At 46.6% G+C, this 20,401-nt stretch overlaps 1 protein-coding gene across 1 annotated transcript; it reads right to left on the reverse strand.

Annotated features, from left to right (window-relative positions):
- Positions 1 to 4,981: 4,981 nt before the first annotated feature.
- On the reverse strand, positions 4,982 to 9,471 carry Pdx1 (pancreatic and duodenal homeobox 1). The gene is made up of 2 exons (XM_027928707.2): positions 9,066 to 9,471; positions 4,982 to 5,427 (listed from the first exon to the last, which is right to left on the reverse strand). The coding sequence occupies exons 1-2, from the start codon at positions 9,469 to 9,471 to the stop codon at positions 4,982 to 4,984; spliced, it is 852 nt and encodes a 283-aa protein (XP_027784508.2).
- Between the last annotated feature and the right edge of the window lie 10,930 nt (positions 9,472 to 20,401).

A 20,401-nucleotide genomic window follows, 5' to 3' on the forward strand; every position in this document is an offset into this window, starting at 1 on the left:
CTTGTGGTAGTGTTTTAGCAATCTATCATCTTTTACCAAGTTTCAATCTGGTGTCCCTCTAAAGACAGCTTTTCCTGCCTTCATACATTGTTCCAATAAAAGAGTTGAGAGCAGACAGTTATCATAATCAGAAAGATGCTTGGGAGAAGCCCGGTGGAAAAAAGAATATATGATGGGGGTGGAGGGTGTACTTGGTGGCAGAGCACTGGATTTGATCCCCAGCACTAAGAGGAAAAAAATGTATATAAGGAGGCATCTCTGGTCCCCAAATACACCTGATCATTGTCACCATGACAACCCACCTAAGACACCCTAAACACAAATGCACACAAACACATATGGGCCATGCAGGCATACTTAGACACACAAAGATGGAGAGATTCACCCTCAGACACAAATCACATGTACATAGGTACACACACACACACACACACACACATACACCAGGGTCAGAGAGATTTATCGATGGTGGGGATGATAGAAATATAAGAATAAGTAGATTTCACCAACTTGAAAGGACAGGGCAATGCTTACATTTCAGTCTTAAATGCATCGAACAAATTGAATTGAGGGAGAACACATCCCGGGCACAACACTAGACAAAGGGGGGTCAAGTTAATTTGGGAAAATGAAGCAGCCTGTTCTTCAAAAGACATTTGGAGAACCCGAATGACTGCTCAATTAATCAATAATAAATTTAACCTCCACAGCTGTGATGACTCTCACGGAGGAGGTGATCCGATTTCTTAAATTTGTGAGGCACCACAGGAAGGATTCCAGTCCTGCTCTGTACAGAGCAAGAGCGCAGGAATTATTGCTAAATGTGTTCAGGCTCCAATTCTGGAGTCAAGAGTACAAGTGGATCACAGACATCAACACTGTTAAAACAATAGGTAGGACCTGAAATCGCCGCCAACTCCCAGATATTATTACAGTATGGTATGGATTTAGCTAAGATGAGAACTTTCAGTAACTGATAGCTAATCTACAGGAAGAAATATATCACAGAAGAAAAGGAGTGTTTTATTTGTTTCTCATACACTATTTTTGGCACTATGTGATCCCACACTAGGAGTCTCCAACAAGGGCTGGGGACAGAACCGACATGCGGAAACTCACAAGCGGTCAGTCCCTCTCCTGTCTCCGCCTGCATCGTGGCGAGCTCTCTGGAGTTTTCAATCCGGGTTCTCAATTTTAGCTGCTGCTGCTTAACGGTGTGTGCGGTGAGGAACCTCAGCTGAATTTTCCAGGGTTTAAAAGAGCCAGGAGTACGATGCTGCAGGGGGCGCGCACCAGGAGCCTTGGCCCCGCCTGGGCGCGCATCCGCACCCAGATCGCTGGACCGCGAACGTACTTCGCCTGGAGAAATGACGGGGCTTGTGGTTCTGTTCCCGAGACTTTCGGGGAATGGCGAGGCGTGGAAGTTCAAGTTTAGGCCCTCTTGGAATTCTGGGCGCAGGGAGCATAGTAAGGATGTCCGCGGGGTTCCAGGGCTCGACGCCCTGCGGGCGCTCACCGGAGCCGGGGACTGAGCATCCCCAGGGGAGCCGCGCTCTTCTCCGCCTCGGCCCTTCGCTCCACCCCTGGAGCTTTCCAAGGAGGTATCTGTTCTTTATATGAAAGCAGCACTCTGAACCTGACCAGCAGAGGTTGCCGACAGAGCCTCAGGGGTGGCAGGTACCGCAATCACCCCTGGGGTTCTGGGACCTGGAGAAGATCACTTCATTTTCGGAAAGAAGTCTTTCCAGTTGGTTGGTGTTTGTTTTTCTCAATGTCGCCTCACTCGGGAGACCCGGGAGCGTGGTGTGGACTCAGGATGGGAGCTGGGAGCATCTTGGCCTCTCGGAGGTTCAAAGTTCAAGACCCCTGGCCTGTTGGCTCAGAATTCCAGGTACACACGTCCAGCCTCATGCGGGTGGTCCTGTGGGACCTCATCTAGAACAGCTGAGGTCGAGTCTCGTCCCACCGAAGAGGAGTAGGGACCGAGTTCTCGCCCCGCTTCCACTGCTCCGGTGGAGCCCGAGTTCATACTATCTTGGAAGCCTGTCTGGCCACTGGGCTTTGCTCTCGGCTGGCCTCCCTGGCAGGCCAGTCTCTACTGGTAACAACAGCACCTCATCTCCTCCAATCCCACCACGTGTACAGGAAAATTTGCGCCAAGCCCCGCCTAAGCTCTTCAAATATGTCATTTCATTTCATCCTCATTATAACCCATTCCAATGACGAAGCATCGGGGAGTGAAGTGATTTAATCAAGGCCAAGCATAGGTAAGGAGGGCTGGATCCAAACAGAGCGGTGAGCCTTAGAACCGGAGCGCCGCCTTGATCCGCTTTCGGAAAAGCTCGGGTGATCTCTCGCCGAGCACCGGGCGATTGGAGTATGCACGCTTGAAACGTCAGCACCCGCTCCATCAGCAGTCCAAGAAACAGCTCTGGGGGGCCTGCACCTCTTCTTCCTTGGCTAACCCTGGAGCCCGCGCACAGAAGACACACCTCCAGTGCACGGCTTGAGATTGGGACTCCAGCCTTGCAGAGCGCGTCTGGTTAGGTAGGGCCCCCCTCCCCACAACTCCTTGGCTCACAAATCTCAGCATCTCCACCAACTGGGCAGCAAGTTTCTGTGGGAAACCAAAGGAATTTATTTACGAGGAAGGGCTTTAAATAGGACATGCTCTAGCAAAGATTTGTGGATATATAAATGAAGATCAGACCAATCGCGGTGTGTGCGAGGTTTTGCGAAAGGAGAGGAGCTCCTGGGCAGGTGAGAGCAAAACAAACTCCACAACAGCATCCCTATAATTGCTTCCGAAAATGGTGATAATGGCCATAAAACAAAAGCTAATAATTGCGAAGGGATAACTATTTTCTAGATACTGAATCTCGCGCTTTTGTATTCCTTGGTTTAAATCACACAGCTACTCCGTGAAGTAATACAATATTTGCCTCCACCTTACGTATAAGGAAACCAAGGTACAGAGCTGGTATTTGGATAATTTTACCAGGTTATTAGCCAATATTCGAGGGACCCAAGGCCCTAATGAAAATTTGCCGCACTCCAGAACCCAAGGGGTGTGGAGAGGCCGCCTGGAAAGAGCACTGTCACATTATGAGAAAGTTCCCCTGATTCAGAGGCTTCCCCCCCACCCCGCTTGCTGAAGGGCATGATTTCTCTCGCCAAAAAAAACAAATAACAAAAACGCACAGCGTCTCTCTTTATAAAAGAAAATAAAAGCAGTGACTGAAGAAATGAGCCTCAGGCAGGGTTCTGTGGGAGCGTTCCGGAGGCGCAGGCGCGTTCTCGCGCATCGCAGGGATAAAACGCCCTTGGAGAGCTGCGGAGAAACAGGGTGGCACTAGAGGTTAGAAACCCACTAAATCAGGGCATTGTTGCCTTTTATAGACTTTCCTCATATTGGGTTTCTGGGGGTAGAGACTTATCCAAAGAAACACTTTGTTTGAAGGAGTCATGGAAAAAAGCCTCGCCCATCAGCCCATAGGGTAGCTTGTGCGTAAAGGGGAAAGAAGAGGTTGGTGAAAGAAGAGGTCCAAGACACTAGCCAGATTCCTGCCTTCGGTGTGCTGCTTTGGTTCTGACCGCATTCAGTGTTAGCCACTGGCAATCCCAACTCTGGATGCCCCGGGCTCTGTTGCCGGCCAAAGCCATCTCAAGAACAGGACTCTTAAAACAGGAAAGGAAATCCACCACCCATATGCTGCTCCAACTCAAAACCCAAGTGTGATGCTTCTTCATTATCTGCTTTCCCCTGGTTAGTTCAGAAAAAAAAAAATCTAATAACAAAATGAATTGGAATCATCATCCTGTAGGAAAGGGTTGAAGCAAAGCAAGGAGAATCGACTTTCATTTCTTCTCGTATTATCCATATTTATTAAGCAGTTTCCACAAACAGCCTGAACACAACACCCTGATTTTGAAAGGAGGAATTGAGCTGGAAACTACAGAACTGTTTGTAAAAACAAACAAAAAACCCTAGGAAATGTTAAAACTTTAAATAAAAGAACCAGTTTTTCAAACACTCCAGTCACCTACATTTTCATGATTTCTAAAGATATGAAATCATACTGGCTCTGTGAATAGTAGTTTTGTTTACAAGGTGCACCAGGTCACCCTGCTTGCCTGCCCTAAGATCAGGAACTAAATTCACATCTTAAATAGAAAATTTCAAATATCTTTAGTTTAGAGGTCGGTCTCTCAAGGATCCATCTTTCTTTTCCCTTACCACTCGAGGTCATCAGCGCGGGTATCCCAGCTGCGTAGGACCAACTGGGGCTCCCAGGGACTCTGCTTGCACTGTACTTTCGCTCCAACCCTGCAGCTGCCCAGACAGACTTGAAAGAATTTTCTCTTCTTCAGGGGCAAGAGGTGCAGGTTGAAGGATGTATGCCAAGGAGGTATTTGGCTTGAGGAGGAGGAGGGAGGAAGAGGACTCATTCTATGTCATAGACAACGATATCACTGGATCTTTGAAACCTCAAACGTTTCCTTTTATTTCTAAAAGTGGTCGTCGGAGTAAGATTGGTTTTGTTTCTGGACAGATTAAGGCACCCAGTCAAGCTTGCCTGCTGTATATTGCGGAGCGTTCCAATTTGTACACTTTCGAGTACTTTTTTTCGAGTCGGCTTCTCTAAATAGGTCCTAGGAAGGAGTGCTGGAGGCGCGGAGGGAATGTGCGCAGCAGTCGCGCAAACCGTCAATCACATCACATCAATAGACAGAGGTCCCAAATATTACAAAAACTAAGGTGTCTTCTTCCAGGAGATGTGTCAGCATCTTCCCTGCGGCGCCCTCCCTGGCACCGGAGCCTGGAAGTACAGGTTCTCCACTCCGGTTTAGGGTGGGCCCCACAGTTCCCACCCCATCCAACTACCAGGGTCCCTATCCACTCGCGGGATCCTAGGCCCGCTCCCCTCCCCCCTGCTCTGCGAGTGGTCGAAGCCGCCGGGTAGGGAGCAGCCCTTGCTTCTCACCGGGGTTCCTGCGGCCGCCGAGGCGCGACGCTGGAGGGCTGCGGCGACGCGCTAAGACCAGGCGGCAGGCGTCCCTCTCGGGCGACAGAAGGGGCAGCGGGTGGCACAGCCCCCCCGGGAGGTGGCGGAGGTGGCAGCGCCAGAAGCTCCTCGCCCGAGGTCACAGCGCAGTCCTGCTCAGGCTCCGCGCCCCCGCCACCCGCGGTCGCAGTCCCGCTGCCGCGCTTCTTGTCTTCCTCCTTTTTCCACTTCATGCGGCGGTTTTGGAACCAGATCTTGATGTGTCTCTCGGTCAAGTTCAGCATTACCGCCAACTCCACCCGGCGCGGCCGCGAGATGTATTTGTTGAATAGGAACTCCTTCTCCAGCTCCAGCAGCTGCGCGCGCGTGTAGGCGGTGCGCGTTCGCTTGTTCTCCTCGGGCTCCGCCGCGTAGGCACCGCCTGTGGGCGACACAGTCGATGAGTGCAGCCTCGGGCTCCCCACCCAGCCCCCACCCACACAGCCCAACCCCTTCAGCTCCTGGCCAAGGAACTGTCGCGTTGCCGGCGCCGGGCTACTGAACCCCAACCGCCTTACCTCAGAGCCCACTGTGGGTGCATGCAGCTTCCCTAGTCAAGGGAGCTTTTTGTTGGAGGCCAAAGCTGCGCGCTCACCGTGAGCCGACGTTTGGCCCTGCCAAGGAGCAGTTCTACAATGAGTTCATTTAACCGGTGTTTGAATTGATGCATATAATAAGATATGTCCATCGACTGGATTCTATGAAGGCAATAAAAAGCCTTCACACAGGACTTACTCTTAACAAACCTTCTGACGTTGGCCCATAATAAGTCTATTTGAGGTCCCTATCCAGTCCACATGCGGATATATCACTGACAAACATTTCAAGACTTAAATCCAACTTTTACCACGTACGGTACTTTTTTTCTCATTGTTCACTATTTCGTTAAAACAATGCTAATCTCAACCCAGTAAATTGATTTCACAGCAAACTAATGGATGCAACCCCAGTTTGAAAACTCTTGGGCCAAAATGTTATGATATTTTGTTATGTCTGATCATAGATTTTTTTTCTTCATATAGTTATCTCTCCAACTTGAGAGATGGTTAAGTTCTCTGTAATTGGTATTTTAATCTTAGTTGATCCACCGATGCGTGAAAAAAGAATGCTGTTTGGGGAAGGTCACGTTTGGTGGGGCAGGTTGCTGTTAGTCCCTGCTCCCCAAATCCGGGCGGAGTCGGAGAGGGCAGGTGCGGGGTCCAGAGCCCAAATGTGGATCTGAAAGAAAGCAGGGCGGAGGGAGGGAGTGGTCCTGTAGACAAAAAGTACAAGGGTATAGGGCTTTCAGCTCCAGGCTGAGGTCTCCAGGAAGCAACTCGCCGGCGGGGCGGAGAAAAGAGCGCCGCACACACGGTGTTTGCCGCTGCGTTCCTTGAGGTCAGAATTTTTTTCTTCTATGCTGGGAACCAACTGCGCTCAGGTTGTGGACGCTGGCGCGGTTAGCCCCACCTAAGCTCGGGAAAGAGGCTTTTGTCTTAGGAAGGAGGGAGGAGACATTTCTCTTGTAATTAATGGCGAAGCATTTAAGAATCTAGAAGGAGAATGTGTGTGTTGAGGGCGAGGGATTAATTTTGCTTCGGAAGATGGAACCTTCGGCAGAGAAGAGGAGCCCTCAGAAGCCAGGTCAGAGGCCCAGACCCCAGTTGGTGGAGCAGTTCTGCTCCCTGAGGGGCAGCTCTAAGTCTTTCAGTCCTTCCCGAGTTAGACTTAGTGGGACCTTTAAAAAGACCACCCATGGTTCTTAATTCAACACACAACCTCTCCAGCACCCCCTCCCCTCCAGCTGAGAACATTGCCAAGTTGCAGTCAGAGGCTGCAGGGGTCCATTACCTCAGGAGACCTGTTGGTCAGGTCAGGGTGACAAGGGATGGAGGTTGAGGATGGAGACTCTTGGTGGGAAGATGTCAAGGGCCCCAGATCTGGGCTAGTAAAGAGGTTTAGCTGGGCAGCCAGAGCAGCAGATGCACTTCATTTAGGTCGAGGTCGTCAGAAGTTCCTATTGTCATTAGTATTCATATTCCTACTAAAATGAGAGCCTTTGGGTCACTTTGCACTTCCCAGGGGCTTGAAACTACCAGGCACCAGCAGGTGGGTTGGCTAACCCTTTAAGTTCGTCTCCTTGGAAAGTTTCCTGGAGGACCTTGGGCCTCAGCAGTGCCCTGCAGGCTGCTCTCAAGACAAGAGAATAAAGTCGCGGTGGGTCCCTTCCCTGTGGTCGGCCCCTTCCCTGTGGTCTGAGGATACAGTGGATCAGAGCATCCAGCAACTGCCTCTCTGACCTGGACTTCCTAGCCCTGAGGCGTCCCTCACTCCCAGGCAAGTCTGTTGATTTCTTTTCTGGTTTTACTTCCTGGCTTTTGGGTTCACCTGAGCCCAAGTGCTATCAGCCCAGAGATGGACAACAGCAGTTGGGGAAGAAAAGAGGAGTTATTCCACCTCTGAAATCATCTTACCCTTATCCTGAGGGAGTCCAGGCCAAGAGGGCAGGAGCAGCGAGGACCAGGGGTCCAGAAACCCTCTGTGGTAAGGGAATCCTGGAGGAAAGACAACCCTGGCAAGAAACTACCAGCCAGGAGCCTCCAAGCTGAGGGGAGGACTTTCTGCTTTCCAAGAATCCGGCACTTTCTGAGGTTGCAAGGTCTAAATCCTGGGCCTTTAGAGCTGGATTAGTACTCATGGGCACCTCGGCAGCATCTGGTGCCAGTATCGCCCGGCTTTCGCTAGAGGTGGGGGTGATCGCAGCCCAGTTGGGATGTTTGGATGTTTGCCTTAGCTAGAAATTGAAATAACAAGAGGAGAGCCCATAGGGTCTTGGACGAACCCTACTCCCTTTGCCCTATTCAAAGTTGCGCTGGGCTTCGCGCCCAGGTCAATGTCAGTAGGGCTCCCTGGTCAGACCCCGCGAACAGGGCGTTGAGAGTTCTCAGGGGTTGCCAGATCGGGCTTCTTTTCCAGTGCCCGACTGTCAAATTGAAAGATTAAAAAAAAAAAAAAAAAAAAAAAAAAAAAGCGACTATTTGTAGTGCAGGTGTGTTACCAGAAGTGGCTTCGGCGGCACAGAAGCGATAACATTGTGTGGCGGCGGGGGCACAGGCCAGGCCGGAACTCGCCTCCAGCTCTGGGCGGGGAGGAAGGGAATTGGGGGCTGCTCTGCGTCTCCGCCTCCCGGCTGGGAAAAACTTGCTACTCCATGGCGCTTATGGCCGGGGGGGAACCCAGGATTCCCTTTTCCCTCTACAGTGCAGGAAGGACGCGATTCCCTCTGCAAACTTAATTTCCCGTGAAGCAGCGAGAGGAGACTTTTGCAAACGTTTTTGGTTAGTAAAAAACGAATTAGCATCTCAGAACTTCTCCCAACTGCTTGGCTCCAAGAAGGGGTGAGCGGCCAGCCTTCAGTCTAGCGGTGAGCTCCTCGCTTTGCCCTACACCCTTCCTGTTCACCTCCACCCGGTTTCCTCCACCAGGGCGGCGGGGACAGTTTTCAGGCTTAGATGGATGCAGTTTTCCTTTCCTTTCCTGCCTTTATACATGTACCTCGCGACCCTGAGAGGGTCTGTGTTGCTCTCAGGAAGCCTCTAGTGCAGGTCTGGTGGAGTGAGATGCCTGGAGCTACTAAGGAGCTCTTGGGTCTGGGACAGAGACATCCTGGGTGCTGCTAGTCCTTGGCTGCTAGATAGCCCGCTGGAGAAGGATCCCGAGTGTCCGAAGCCCTGAACCTGGCTGACACTCTGTTTTCTAGAGGTGGCGCATACCGGGTGCTTTTGGGGCTAAGATGGGCCCAGCACACAGGGAAGGAATAGGTTTAAGCTCCTAGGAGGAGAACTGGTGGGAAAGATGCCCCCAAAGGGACCTTAACAGCGCCTCTCTGCAGGTGGCCTGGGATAATTTAGTCCGACCCTGTAGTATCCGAGGGGGTTGAGGACTGGAACCCTGAGACAACCCAGGGGGGCGCTTACTCTTTGAGGTAGGGGCAGCGAGCCCAGAGACCGAGAGGAGAAAGAGGAAAAGAGCCAGGCTTACCTGCCCACTGGCCTTTCCACGCGTGAGCTTTAGTGGACTTCATCCATGGGAAAGGTAGTTGAACTCGACTGGGCTCCTCCAGGGTCCCCGGCTCCGTTCCATCCGGGTAGGGCCCAGAGGGCGGGTGGGGGAGCGCGAGCTGGGCAGGGATGTGGTGGTGGAGGTGCGCCACTGCCGGGTCTTCCGCAAGGGGGGGCACCTCGTACGGGGAGATGTCCGGGGGACTTCCCTGCTCCAGTGCTCCCAGGGAGCCGGGGAACTGGGAGGGCGGCGGCTGTGGGGGTTGACGGCTCATATACAGGCATGCTGGGGGACTGGGGCTGAACTCCGGCACTGGGCCCCTTTGGAACGCGCAAGGGTCCTTGTAAAGGTGCGTGGCTGCGTAGTACTGCTCCTCGCCGTTCATGGTCGTAGCTGGTGCTTGGGGACCAGGAGCCTCGAGAAGGCAGCTGCAGCCCGGGACTTGACACTGTGCGGCGCTCCCACTCCTGGCGCTACCCCTGCTCGCTTTGACAGCTCTCCACTGTTCTCAGAGGGAACCTGCAGTCCGCAGCGACAGGCGGGCCCGTAGGCAGCGCCATAGGCTCTGTCGTGCCCCACGTGGCTCAACCTGGGGCCATTATTGGCCTGGCTGACTGCCTTAAGAAGCGAGACCTAGGCACGCGCGAGCACCTGCGTTTATTTCAATTTTCTCTCTTAGCTGAGTTTGCTGCATATGCCTGGATGCCTCTCCAGAGTAGGGTATATGAAATTGTTAGACCTTCTGTTTATGGAATCTTTTCCATCGTGCTTTAAACGTTTATATTTTCCTTGTATTTTCTATAATGCAATAATAATATTAGTTAATTAATATAATTCCTAAATAGGCATGTTGGAATTGTAATATTTTTAAAAAGTTGGAGGATACAGTCGAAAAATTTGCAGACCCCAACTCTAGGTAGAAAGCAGTTGTTTCTATTTTGATTTAACCCAGGGCTCCTAGCTCCCGTTTTGAAGAAATCAGGAATGGATTTTTTTTTTTTTTAAATTGAAGGGTATCAGTAATTTTGATTTTAGGAATTGGGATCCATTTGGCCACTTTCTATTGTGGTGAGAGAGAGGGAAGCAGGGTCCCTCTGTGGTTGAGAGGCCAGGCAGAGGTTGGCACAAGGATCTCAGATCCTTGACAACTCTCCGTTCCAGGATCTCCGGACCCGGGCCAAAGAATGCACACCCCCTCACCTTCTGATTGAAATAAGGCAGGCTGGCAGAGGCCTCAGGTGTTTACAAACGAAATAAAAACTGCATTTGCGTGACAACATCTGTGAGTAGCTTCGACTTACTCGGTAACTTCTGGGCACTATGAGGTCCTGACTTAAACCAGTCACGTTTTCACACCCACTGGCGGGGATCGACTACCTTTCAGCATTCCCTCGGCCAGAGCAAGACCAAGGATACTGACTCGCTGCACTGTGTAGTGGAGCCAATCTCTGACCCCGTCCTCCCGAAACGCCTACCTTCCTTCAACCGCCAGGGAGGGTTTTGGGAAAACTGTACATCTGTGCAGAAAAACCTCTGCAAATGCTGGTGTGAATCACAAGCAACCAAGCAAGAGAAAAATCATAGGAGACCAGACTCTCCTAACTAGATCTTTGCGAGTAGGTTTAATATATTTTATCCCACTGGAAATATTTGCATTTTAAATGCGCAGGGATGAAAGCATTGTTCTGAATACTCTTCATTTTCATTAAAAGACCCAAAAAAAAAAAAAAAAAAAGCCAGTTGGGAATTTGGATTTCTCTTCAGATTCTTTCTCTCGTGGGGAACCGGTGCTGTCTTGCCGTTTGCTTTACTAAGAGTGCGGGCCACTGAGTAGCCTGGGAACGTGTGCGGCTCCCAGGTTTGTTGATGCCGGGGTTCTCAAGGGCAGGCCAAAGGAAGCCTGGAGGGCGAGCATAGTTAAGTCGATTTCTTCAGGGAAAAGGGCCACCTGTGGCCACAGGAGACCAGGGAGTGAAAGGTGGTCGACCCGTGCACCTAATCTCTACGCGCCTAAGTCAATGAGTCCATTGTTCGCAGTGGCCGCGGAGGAACTGACGCTATCATTCGGCCCCGAGTGACCACATCGATCAGTAGGACAGGGCGGGACAGGGGTTGCCCAGCCGCTGCGTGTTGACCCTTGGAGATAATCTGCCGAGTTGACTTGGCTACGCGGTTATGAGCGGACCGGGAGCTCTGCTCGGGACAAAGATCGGCCACCTTTCCCCTCCCCCTGGTTAACCCCCCACCCCACCCCGCTCCTCCCCTGGGCACCCGCCCTCCTTGGACTCAGCCTGTGCCCCACCCCCTCCCCGGGTCCTTCGGAGTGTTTACTTTGCACTTCTCATCTAATTGCACATTTCTGTAAAATTGCCTCCATTTCGATGCTTCATTTGCTCCCATTTAATATTTTGTTCGGCCCTGCAGAAAGGAAAGAGGCTTTCAGCACAAAGTAAATTCGCCCGCTGAGCTTGTGGCAAAAAACTGGGTACCTTGGTCTGAGCACAAATTTGGGGCGGTGGTGGTGATGGTGGTGCTGAAGGTGGTGGTCGCCGGAGTCACTTTCTCACTTTCACCAGTGGCATTTTCTGCTTTTTGCTTCCTAAAAGAGGCGCCGGAAACAAAGGTCATTCAGCCATTTAGTATTAGGTAGTGCAAGGCTAGCAGGACTAATTATCACATACATCCATACGAAAAATGCATCCCGCAGAACCCTCCATTGAGCAAGATCATGTATTTCTCTGTGGATCTAGGTCCTGGTACCATAAAACCGCCAAGTCCATTACAGGTGAAATGCGTTTCCGCTCTGGATCCCGCTGACGCCTGTGCCCCCTGCACGCCGCCTCGCCTCCCAGAGGCCTGGCCACGATACCGAGCCATTAGGCGAGCGCCTTCCCGAGCCATTTAACAGCAGCACTTATGGATAAATAAACAAAAAAGGCTGTAAACCAATTATAGTGTGGACAGTGAAAAAGTCGTTTATTAGCAGGACGTCCTGATAGTCCTCGCTGATATTGGAAGTCCTCGCCTGCCCTCTTCCCCCTTTCGCGGAGATTCGGTTTGCGCCGGGGAGAACCAGGTTACCTTGTTTTTAGTAAGTGACCAAGTCTTCCTAGGTGGTTTCACAGGCATGTCAAAGGCGGGTTTTGGCTTGGTGCTAAGAATTTTTAAGCCACTGTATCCCATTCTAAGTGTGTGTGTGTGTGTGTGTGAAGGGATGGGGTGGATAAAAAAAACGACAAAAATAAACTTCACTTAACTCCCAGACTGAATTTATATGGAATTTGATTTACTAGAGCATATTCATTTAAAATTAATCTGTTGTCGAAAATAAAAATTAAGTTATATCCTGAGGTGAAAAACTTTGTAAATTAAGTATGATACCCTTAATGCCCTTAATGAGAATACTCCTTTAATAATTGACTTTTTTTTTTGCAATATTGGGGACATAATTGACTTTTTATTTGTGTGTATTAGTATTGCCATTAATCGGTACTGATGTAGACAAGTTTTTGTTCCCCTAGGGCAAATCAGTTCTTCCCTTCTGCTACTTTTGTAAATCCTGAGTTTGGCACCCAGTTAGGAGAGGGCCAGCAAAAATTAACTGAGGGTTGAGGGAGGAAAGGACCTCCCACCTGGAATCAAAGGTTTCTGATTGACTCATAGGGCAAAACAATCTAGTAGCAATGACTAGAGGGTTGAAATTATTTTCCAGATAATTCAGCCCCTCCTATTGTACAGAGAAATGCAACTTAAAAATTAAATTTTATTGGGCAATTGTCTTATTCTCTACCTTACTGGCTCTCTTGAGTGTGAGAAAGGCAAACAAGGAGGTTCAGCATACCCCAGTACTGTGCGATGCTCATTCCCTCCACCTCCTAATACTTCCTTCCCAGGAGTGGGGGCCCCAGACACCTGTCCCATCCTTTTTTTGGTTTAATGCTTCTGTGGCACTCAATTCACTTTGCTGCTGAATGTATTAAAGGAAGTTGAGACTTCTAAGGATTCACAGTCACTTTTGCATTCCCCCCCTTGGGCACCCCTGTGATCTGTTGCAGTTCTGTGTCCACCCTCAGGCCAGCTTCCATCCAGGAACCCAGCCCTGGCTCTTTCATCCAGAAGGGCAGTCTGCAGACATCTCAGCCCTGGCTCATTGCCTTCTGAGCTAAGTCCTTGATAACCAGTTTCTTGCTTCCATTGAAATTCTCTCTTTTATATTCTACCCGCCCCCTCCTTCACTGCTTCCTGTGACTAATCCTTTGTTTTCCTGGGACATTTTCCATACCTCCAGATTCCTGCAGCAGCCTAAAGGAGGCTTGACCTATACCGCTGGGTCCCTGTAGCCACCTTCCTCCACCATCCTGCACTTCACATGGTTTATTAGTATGAAGGACCAATATTTTCAACCATATTTATTGGTCAAATACCTAAACAGCCCTTACTGTGTGCCTTCCTAAAATCTCTTTGAGGGACACTTTGGTAGTAGAGATATGTTCTGGTATATGATAGAACGCTCTTAAGAAGCTACATACACCTGCCTTGTACAATTTGTGTCTCCCTTGACAAGTTATAAACTTTCACTATGCTTCTCTATTCTTATTTGTAAAATATAAGCACAACACTGCCCCCAAAATTGTGTCCATTGCATAGAGTAATAATAACAACAAACAAATGGAGTCAGTATTTGCTAATCCTCAAGAAAATTCCATAAACTAGTTTCTTATTCCCATTTTGGCGGGTATTGGGAATTGAACCTAGGGCACTTTTATTACTGAGCTACATCCCTAGCCCTTTATATTATTATTATTATTATTATTATTATTTTCTTTTGAGGCAGGGGTTTACTAAATTGCTGAGGACCTTGCTAAGTTGCTGAAGCTGGCCTTGAACTTGTGGTTTTCCTGCTTCAGCCTCCCAAATTGTTAGGATACATGTGTGCACCACTGCACCTGGCTTCTCGTTCCCATTTTGCAGTAGAAGAAACTGACACATAGTGATGTTAAGTTACCCAGAGTCATACAGCTAGTAAGTGGCAGAGCCTAGATACAAGCTGTGGTGCCCTACCTTTAGAATTCATCCTGTTGGCCAAGACTTTGCACTATCTTGCTATATAGTTTTTACTCAAGAAAATTTTAACTTTTTAAATAAGACTACAAAATGTCTATAGCTCCTGGCACTTGTAGGCACTCGATTAATGGTCATCTCTTCATCCCTTAGCAGCACTTAGATACACCTATAAGAATTTACCTACTGGTCATTATTGCATGCCCCCCAAACTTGCAGACTGTTACCCCAAGCCCATGTCCACAGATATTCCTAGACAGGCAGACCTGGGAGGGTATATTTGGGAACACTGGGAGGAAGCACTGAGTGGGCTTAGTGCTTTAGGGGAACATACATCCCCCAAATGGGGTCCTACTAAAAGGGAGTAGAGGAGAAAGGGAGCTGGAGAATGCTCACCCCACCCAGCCAGAGACAGGAACAGGTGTGGGATAGGGGCAAGGTCTCCTTTCCTACAGCTAGGAAAGCCTAAGAAATTGGAAGAAGTGGGACTAAGTGTGTGGCTTAGAGGTAGAGCACTAGCCTGGTATGCCTAGGCTCTGGCTTCCATCCCCAGCTGGAGGAAAAAAAAAAAAGATTTGAAAAGGTGAACTCTTATTACCATCAGGTAGCTGTGGAATATAGCATCTAAATAGTGCCTTCTAACCAAAGGCCACTTCACCACTTCCCCAGCATTTTCTGAGGGTTTTCCATTTCCATCATTAGAGACAAAACTGACCTCATAGGGTTTTGGAGGAAACCCTAATATGACTTAAAAGGGAAGGGAGTCATTTTAGTTTCTGAGCCAGAGGAAGGCTGGCATCCTGACCCATTTCCGATTTTCTAGATCAGAAATGAGGTCATGTGCAACAGTAGTGGTCTGTGGGAAGGTGCAGGAACATCTTTGCCAGCTCAATTTCTCTGTGTATCCCCAAATCTAAGGCCTATACAAAAATAGTAAAATTTGAAGTCTGTAGTATTCAACAGGAGAGAGTCAATCCCCAATTCAGAGGGCACAGCTGTGGGCCCCCTCTTTAGATCGCATATGGTAGCCCCCACCCTGTCTTGCAGTTATTAAGGTAAAAGGCTAGCTGTTTGTCATCTCAACTTCATCAAATTTACCTATTTGTAATTCTTCCTACAGTGTATTGTTATGTAGAAAGAAGCATTATTCAAATGTATTTAATTTTTTGTCCAATTATACATTGCAACACATCTACCTTTAGTCACATCAAACAAAGATACAGACTCCTATCAATCATTGACATGTCATGGATTCATAGGGTAGTGTCTCTGGAAGTGTGACTTGTAAACTATGTGTATCAAAATTACTGGGGTGCTTAGAAAATGCAAATACCTGAGCCAGACCTCAGAGCTACATGATAGAATTAGGGCATCTTGGAAACCTGTATTTTATAATAATAATAATAGTAATAATAATAATATTAATTATTATTATTATTATAGTATTTCACAGTGCTGGAGATCAAACGTAGGGCCTTCAGTATGCTAGGCAAGTGCTTTACTGTTGCGCTATCCCCCCAGATGGAAATTTGCATTTTTAATACATACATGGTCATTCTTCTATGCACTATGCATTGAGAATAATAATAACAATACAGACACTCAAACTGTAATTTATTTGCTTTATGGAGATTCATAGATATCTTAAAGAACAAATGAAGCATAGATTTTTTTTTTTAAATTTTGGTATAGGGCACTCGACCACTGAGCCACATCTCCAGCTCTATTTTGCATTTTATTTAGAGACAGGGTCTCACTGAGTTTCTTAGCTCCTCGCCATTGCTGAGGCTGTCTTTGAACTCAGGATCCTCCTGTCTCAGCCTCCCAAGCTGCTGGGATTACTGCCACCGCTCCCGGATGAAGCATAGATTTTTTTTTTTTTAATACCTCTATCTTATAAGGTTCTTGTGAGGTTTAAATGAGGAAATGTTTAAAAAAATGTCTGTTAGTGAGAGAAGCAGATGCTTAAGAGATGTTATTTGAATCTCTGCATGGGCAGAATACTTGTAAATTCTGAACATTTTTGTGGTAGGTTATAAATCCCAAACATTTTCATAGGTTCCCTTTCTCTTTTACACACCCAATCTTTCTTTATGTGGCTAAGGATTTAGAAAGGATTAGTTTGATCTTATTTTATTATTGTCCTTACTTGGACTGAGCTCTTTAGGAACAGTGGGACTGTCCTTGGGATGTTAATGTGGCTCCAATGTGGGCACAGTGAAGCTGAGCCGAGCATTTCCAACCACAGCAGCTAACACATGAGGGCAAATAAAGGGAGGTAATAAAACCTAAGCAAATCGATTCATTTCCAGGCAGTACCATTAGCTTGTGTCTTAATGCAGTGCTCTCTCCACACTGAACATGACCAAACAGCTTCCTTGAAAGGTAAGTGAATTTTATATAATTTGTAGCTAATTCCATTTAATTCTGCCTACATGAGCATGTGATAAGGGAATGTTAAACTGGTTAACAACAACAGGCTAAAAGGGGAGTCCAGGAGGAGCCAATATTTGATTTCCAAGTGCTCTGGCCCAACGCTGAGAAATCCAGATTACTATGAGTGTGTGGGTTTCTTGGTTATTTGCTTTTTGTTCTCCTAGCTCCTGAGTAAAGGGCAGTGAAAAAAAAAAAAAAAACATGAGGATCCCATCTGTCACAAGGAGGCCAGTTACAACAAAGCAACTACTCTCTTTTACAAAAATCATTCTTGGTCTGACAAATTTCCCTTGGATTGCAGGGAATCAGGAAGAGTAAAAATAATAGAATCAATAACAACTTTGTTATCTAGTAACTTAAACAACTCTTGCCTGCTGGGATGGCAGAACAGGCTTTCTTATCTTGCAAACAGGGAAACTTTCTGGATAGTAAATTATTTTTCACAAACTGTTTCTAACTAGGTTAAGTTCCTAGAGAAAGTGCCTAAGGTAGGAACCATGCCAAATTCCATTCCCTTAGACACTTTATTTTAAAACATGGGAAAGAATTTGGTCTTTTAAAATCTAATATACATTATTGCTTCTTTTATATCCAATAAAATGTCAACTCTTATGCAATCACTGAATATTGAAAACTTCAAAGTGGGAAGTTCTCATGACATGTCTGGGTCATCTGATCAACTTGATCTTGCTTGCTGTATGGGTAGGTAGGACTCGTCCCAGACTTTGCTCTCCTGAGCTTTTATAATTGGCATTGGAGTCTTCAGAGTCAGGACATGTGCTCTCTACTGAACAATCTATCTATCAAACAGTAGGGAATTGGGGTGTGGCTCAGTAGTAGACATTGTTCTTCATATCCATGAGACCCTGGGTTCAATCCCCAGCCCCCTCCCCCCATTTTTTTTAACAAATTAACTTTAAGAAATTAAAAACAGCGGAAAATGGGCCTAGTTAGTGTTGCATGTTTATTTCTTTGTGTGTAAATATGGATGATTCAGTTCAAGAGTCATGAGGCATGTCTTGTTTTGAAGAGCGTCATCTGTTCCATAATGCAGGTATATATACACACATACCAAAGAGTAATGTGACCCAATTCATTCAGATAATTGAAGGGAGAAGATTGAGTTTGTTTGTTTTTAGTGCTGCAATTCACATCCAGATTCATCACTTGTATGCTGAGTTTTCAGTTCAGACTATCTAGTTTTCATATTTCATTGTTCATATGGGGAATCCTTACAAGTTCCTGGACAGGCAACTCTACACAATAGCATCAACATTTTTTTTTTAAAATTATTTATTTATTTTTGCATTACAATTCTTAATACACCATTATATCATAATTTATCATATCTCTGATTATATATAAGGTATGTTGACACCAAATTTACATCTTTCAACACTATCTTTTGTACATGCAAAATAAAATGATCTGTGTTTCCCAGACTTTATCACCAGCCTGCATAATAAACTGACCTGATTTACATTGGTTCTATGGAGAAAGAGGCACACATGGACCTAACATTCAATTTGGGAGAAGAAAACCTTTTCTCTTTTTGCTAACACTGTATTGTAAAACACAATCAATCAGCGTTGTCTGCTTCATTTACAAAGCCATTTATTAAACTCTGCCAACATGGTCACAGTCAAACCTTGAGGTTTCTGAAAGTTAGAGTTAGAGATTTCCATGAACCCAGATAATCAGCAGTGTTTTCTTACCTTCCCAGCAAATTGTGACTGGTGATAACAGAAAGGCAAACAAAAGCCTCTAACCCCGGGCCTGGCGTAATCTATCTCCTGGCCTGTAATTACACAGAATTTGGATTTTTCTCAAGAAAGTAGAGTCACATTATTTACCTTTTAGTGTTTATATGACCAGTAGCCAATCTTAAATATAAAAACTGGGGAAATTCAGTGAGGAAAATTACTGGGAAACATTCTAATTTTCCCTTTTTTCTCTTACTGTGTTTCCTTATGAACCTGTTCCCTGCAGTCGGAAAGACCATTTAAAAAAATGCTGATCTTTTGCTATTTGTTTATAACATTCTAGGACTTTGTTTTTTCCTTCCTTTCTTTTTTTAACCAGTGCTGGAGATGGGTAACGCAGAGCCTCACGCATGCTAGGCAATTGCTCTGCCACGAACCAGACAGACACCTAACCTGGAGCAAATAATTTAATAGTTTTTGGTGTTTGAACGTCTCCCCCAACCCCTTGTTTTTTTGGGTAAAGGGCAGTGAAGTGGTCTTTAAAAGAAGTATGAAAGGCACATGGATGAACCTGTTCCATAGTCTTCATCTAATTCAAGCTCCACTTTTCTACAAAATATGCTAAAAAGGATTGATTTTGTTCAACTTCCAAGAAAATCACTAATTTGGATGATAGAAATAATTGGCACTGTAGCACCAAAAATTCTCCCCAGACTCTTTTATCTATTAAGTTGTTAGGTGTTTCACAAACGTTACCTCCTTTCCTTAACTCTCCCTGTCTATAAGGAGCTTCAGACCACTCCTCAGTTTATACCCAGGAGTCATTATAGCTCTTTCTCATTCAATTCCTGGCAGAAAAGCATTCTCCAATAGGTGAGCAAAGATGCTAAGGCTATAGTTCTGACTTCGTTGTTTAAGTCAAGAAGCCCTTTGAGATTGTAAGGAATACTATGAATCATCTCCCCAGGAACACACACACGTGAATGAGCAGACAACATTCCACAAGAGATTTCAGGAAATTCATAGCCCTTGCCTCTAAGTCCATCCATCACTGTCCTTCGAGAGGTAAGGCTTATCTGTACTAACCCATGCCCACCTTGTTCTTCTCATTCTTGTTCTGAATTTTTGGTTGACGGTACTGGGCACTATCTGGAACTTTACAAAATTGTTTCCTTGTCAATGATCATTGTTTATTTGGTTGGATCTTCATGCTGTATATAGAGGACTCACATGTTGGACAATTATTGTTCCCTTTTTTCTTTCTTTCCTTTTTTTTTTTTTTTTTGTGGTGCTAGAGATCGAACCCAGGGCCTTGTGCATGTGAGGCAAGCACTCTACCAACTGAGCTGTCTCCAGCCCTTCTTTTCTTTCTATACAGTAGCATTACTCTTGTCCATGTGGGTAATAAATATTCCAAAGGTCAAATGGTGAGCTTGGAAGATCTAAAACTATAGTTCTAAGATTAATTAGAAATTCATAGACCTAAGATGCATTTAACTGTGACCTTGATCTGTTGCACAAATGGTAGTTTGACTTAAGATTGTTCTTTCCTGCATTCCCTTGTCTAAATATCCGCTTTGTGCCAGGTGCTGTGCCAAGATTTGGGTACAAAACAGAATCAGATATGTTTCCTACTTTGGAAGTCTTAGACTCTACTAGTGGGAAGCAAGCAAGTATACACACACACACACACACATACACACACAGATGCCTTCAAAATGTGCTCTTCCACCTCTAATTGATTGGAAGCTGGTGAACACATTTGCTTACATATGGGCAATCTTGCTTTATGTGGATTATTTCTCAGTTTTCCCTGAAAGTAGAGAGATCTCATCATTAGCAGTTTGGCTTTGAATTTGTAGCCTACTCAAGTTTCCACTGTCTCACCTACTGAATGGCAGCTTGGAAAGTGGTTACAAGTATGGATCTGGAGCTGGACCGTCCTGATTGGCATTCCAGCAGCACCCCTTATTAGCTAAATGGCCTTGGGCAAGTTCCTTAACATCTCTGTACTTCAGTTTCCTTCTAAGTGCGGATGAAGGTAAATTCTACCACAGAGAGTTGTGTTATGAGTTGATAGTGAAAGACACTTTAAAAAGAACATGCCTAACTGTT

This window comes from Marmota flaviventris, chromosome 4 (genome assembly GCF_047511675.1).
Source record: "Marmota flaviventris isolate mMarFla1 chromosome 4, mMarFla1.hap1, whole genome shotgun sequence".
Lineage (NCBI taxonomy): Eukaryota > Metazoa > Chordata > Mammalia > Rodentia > Sciuridae > Marmota > Marmota flaviventris.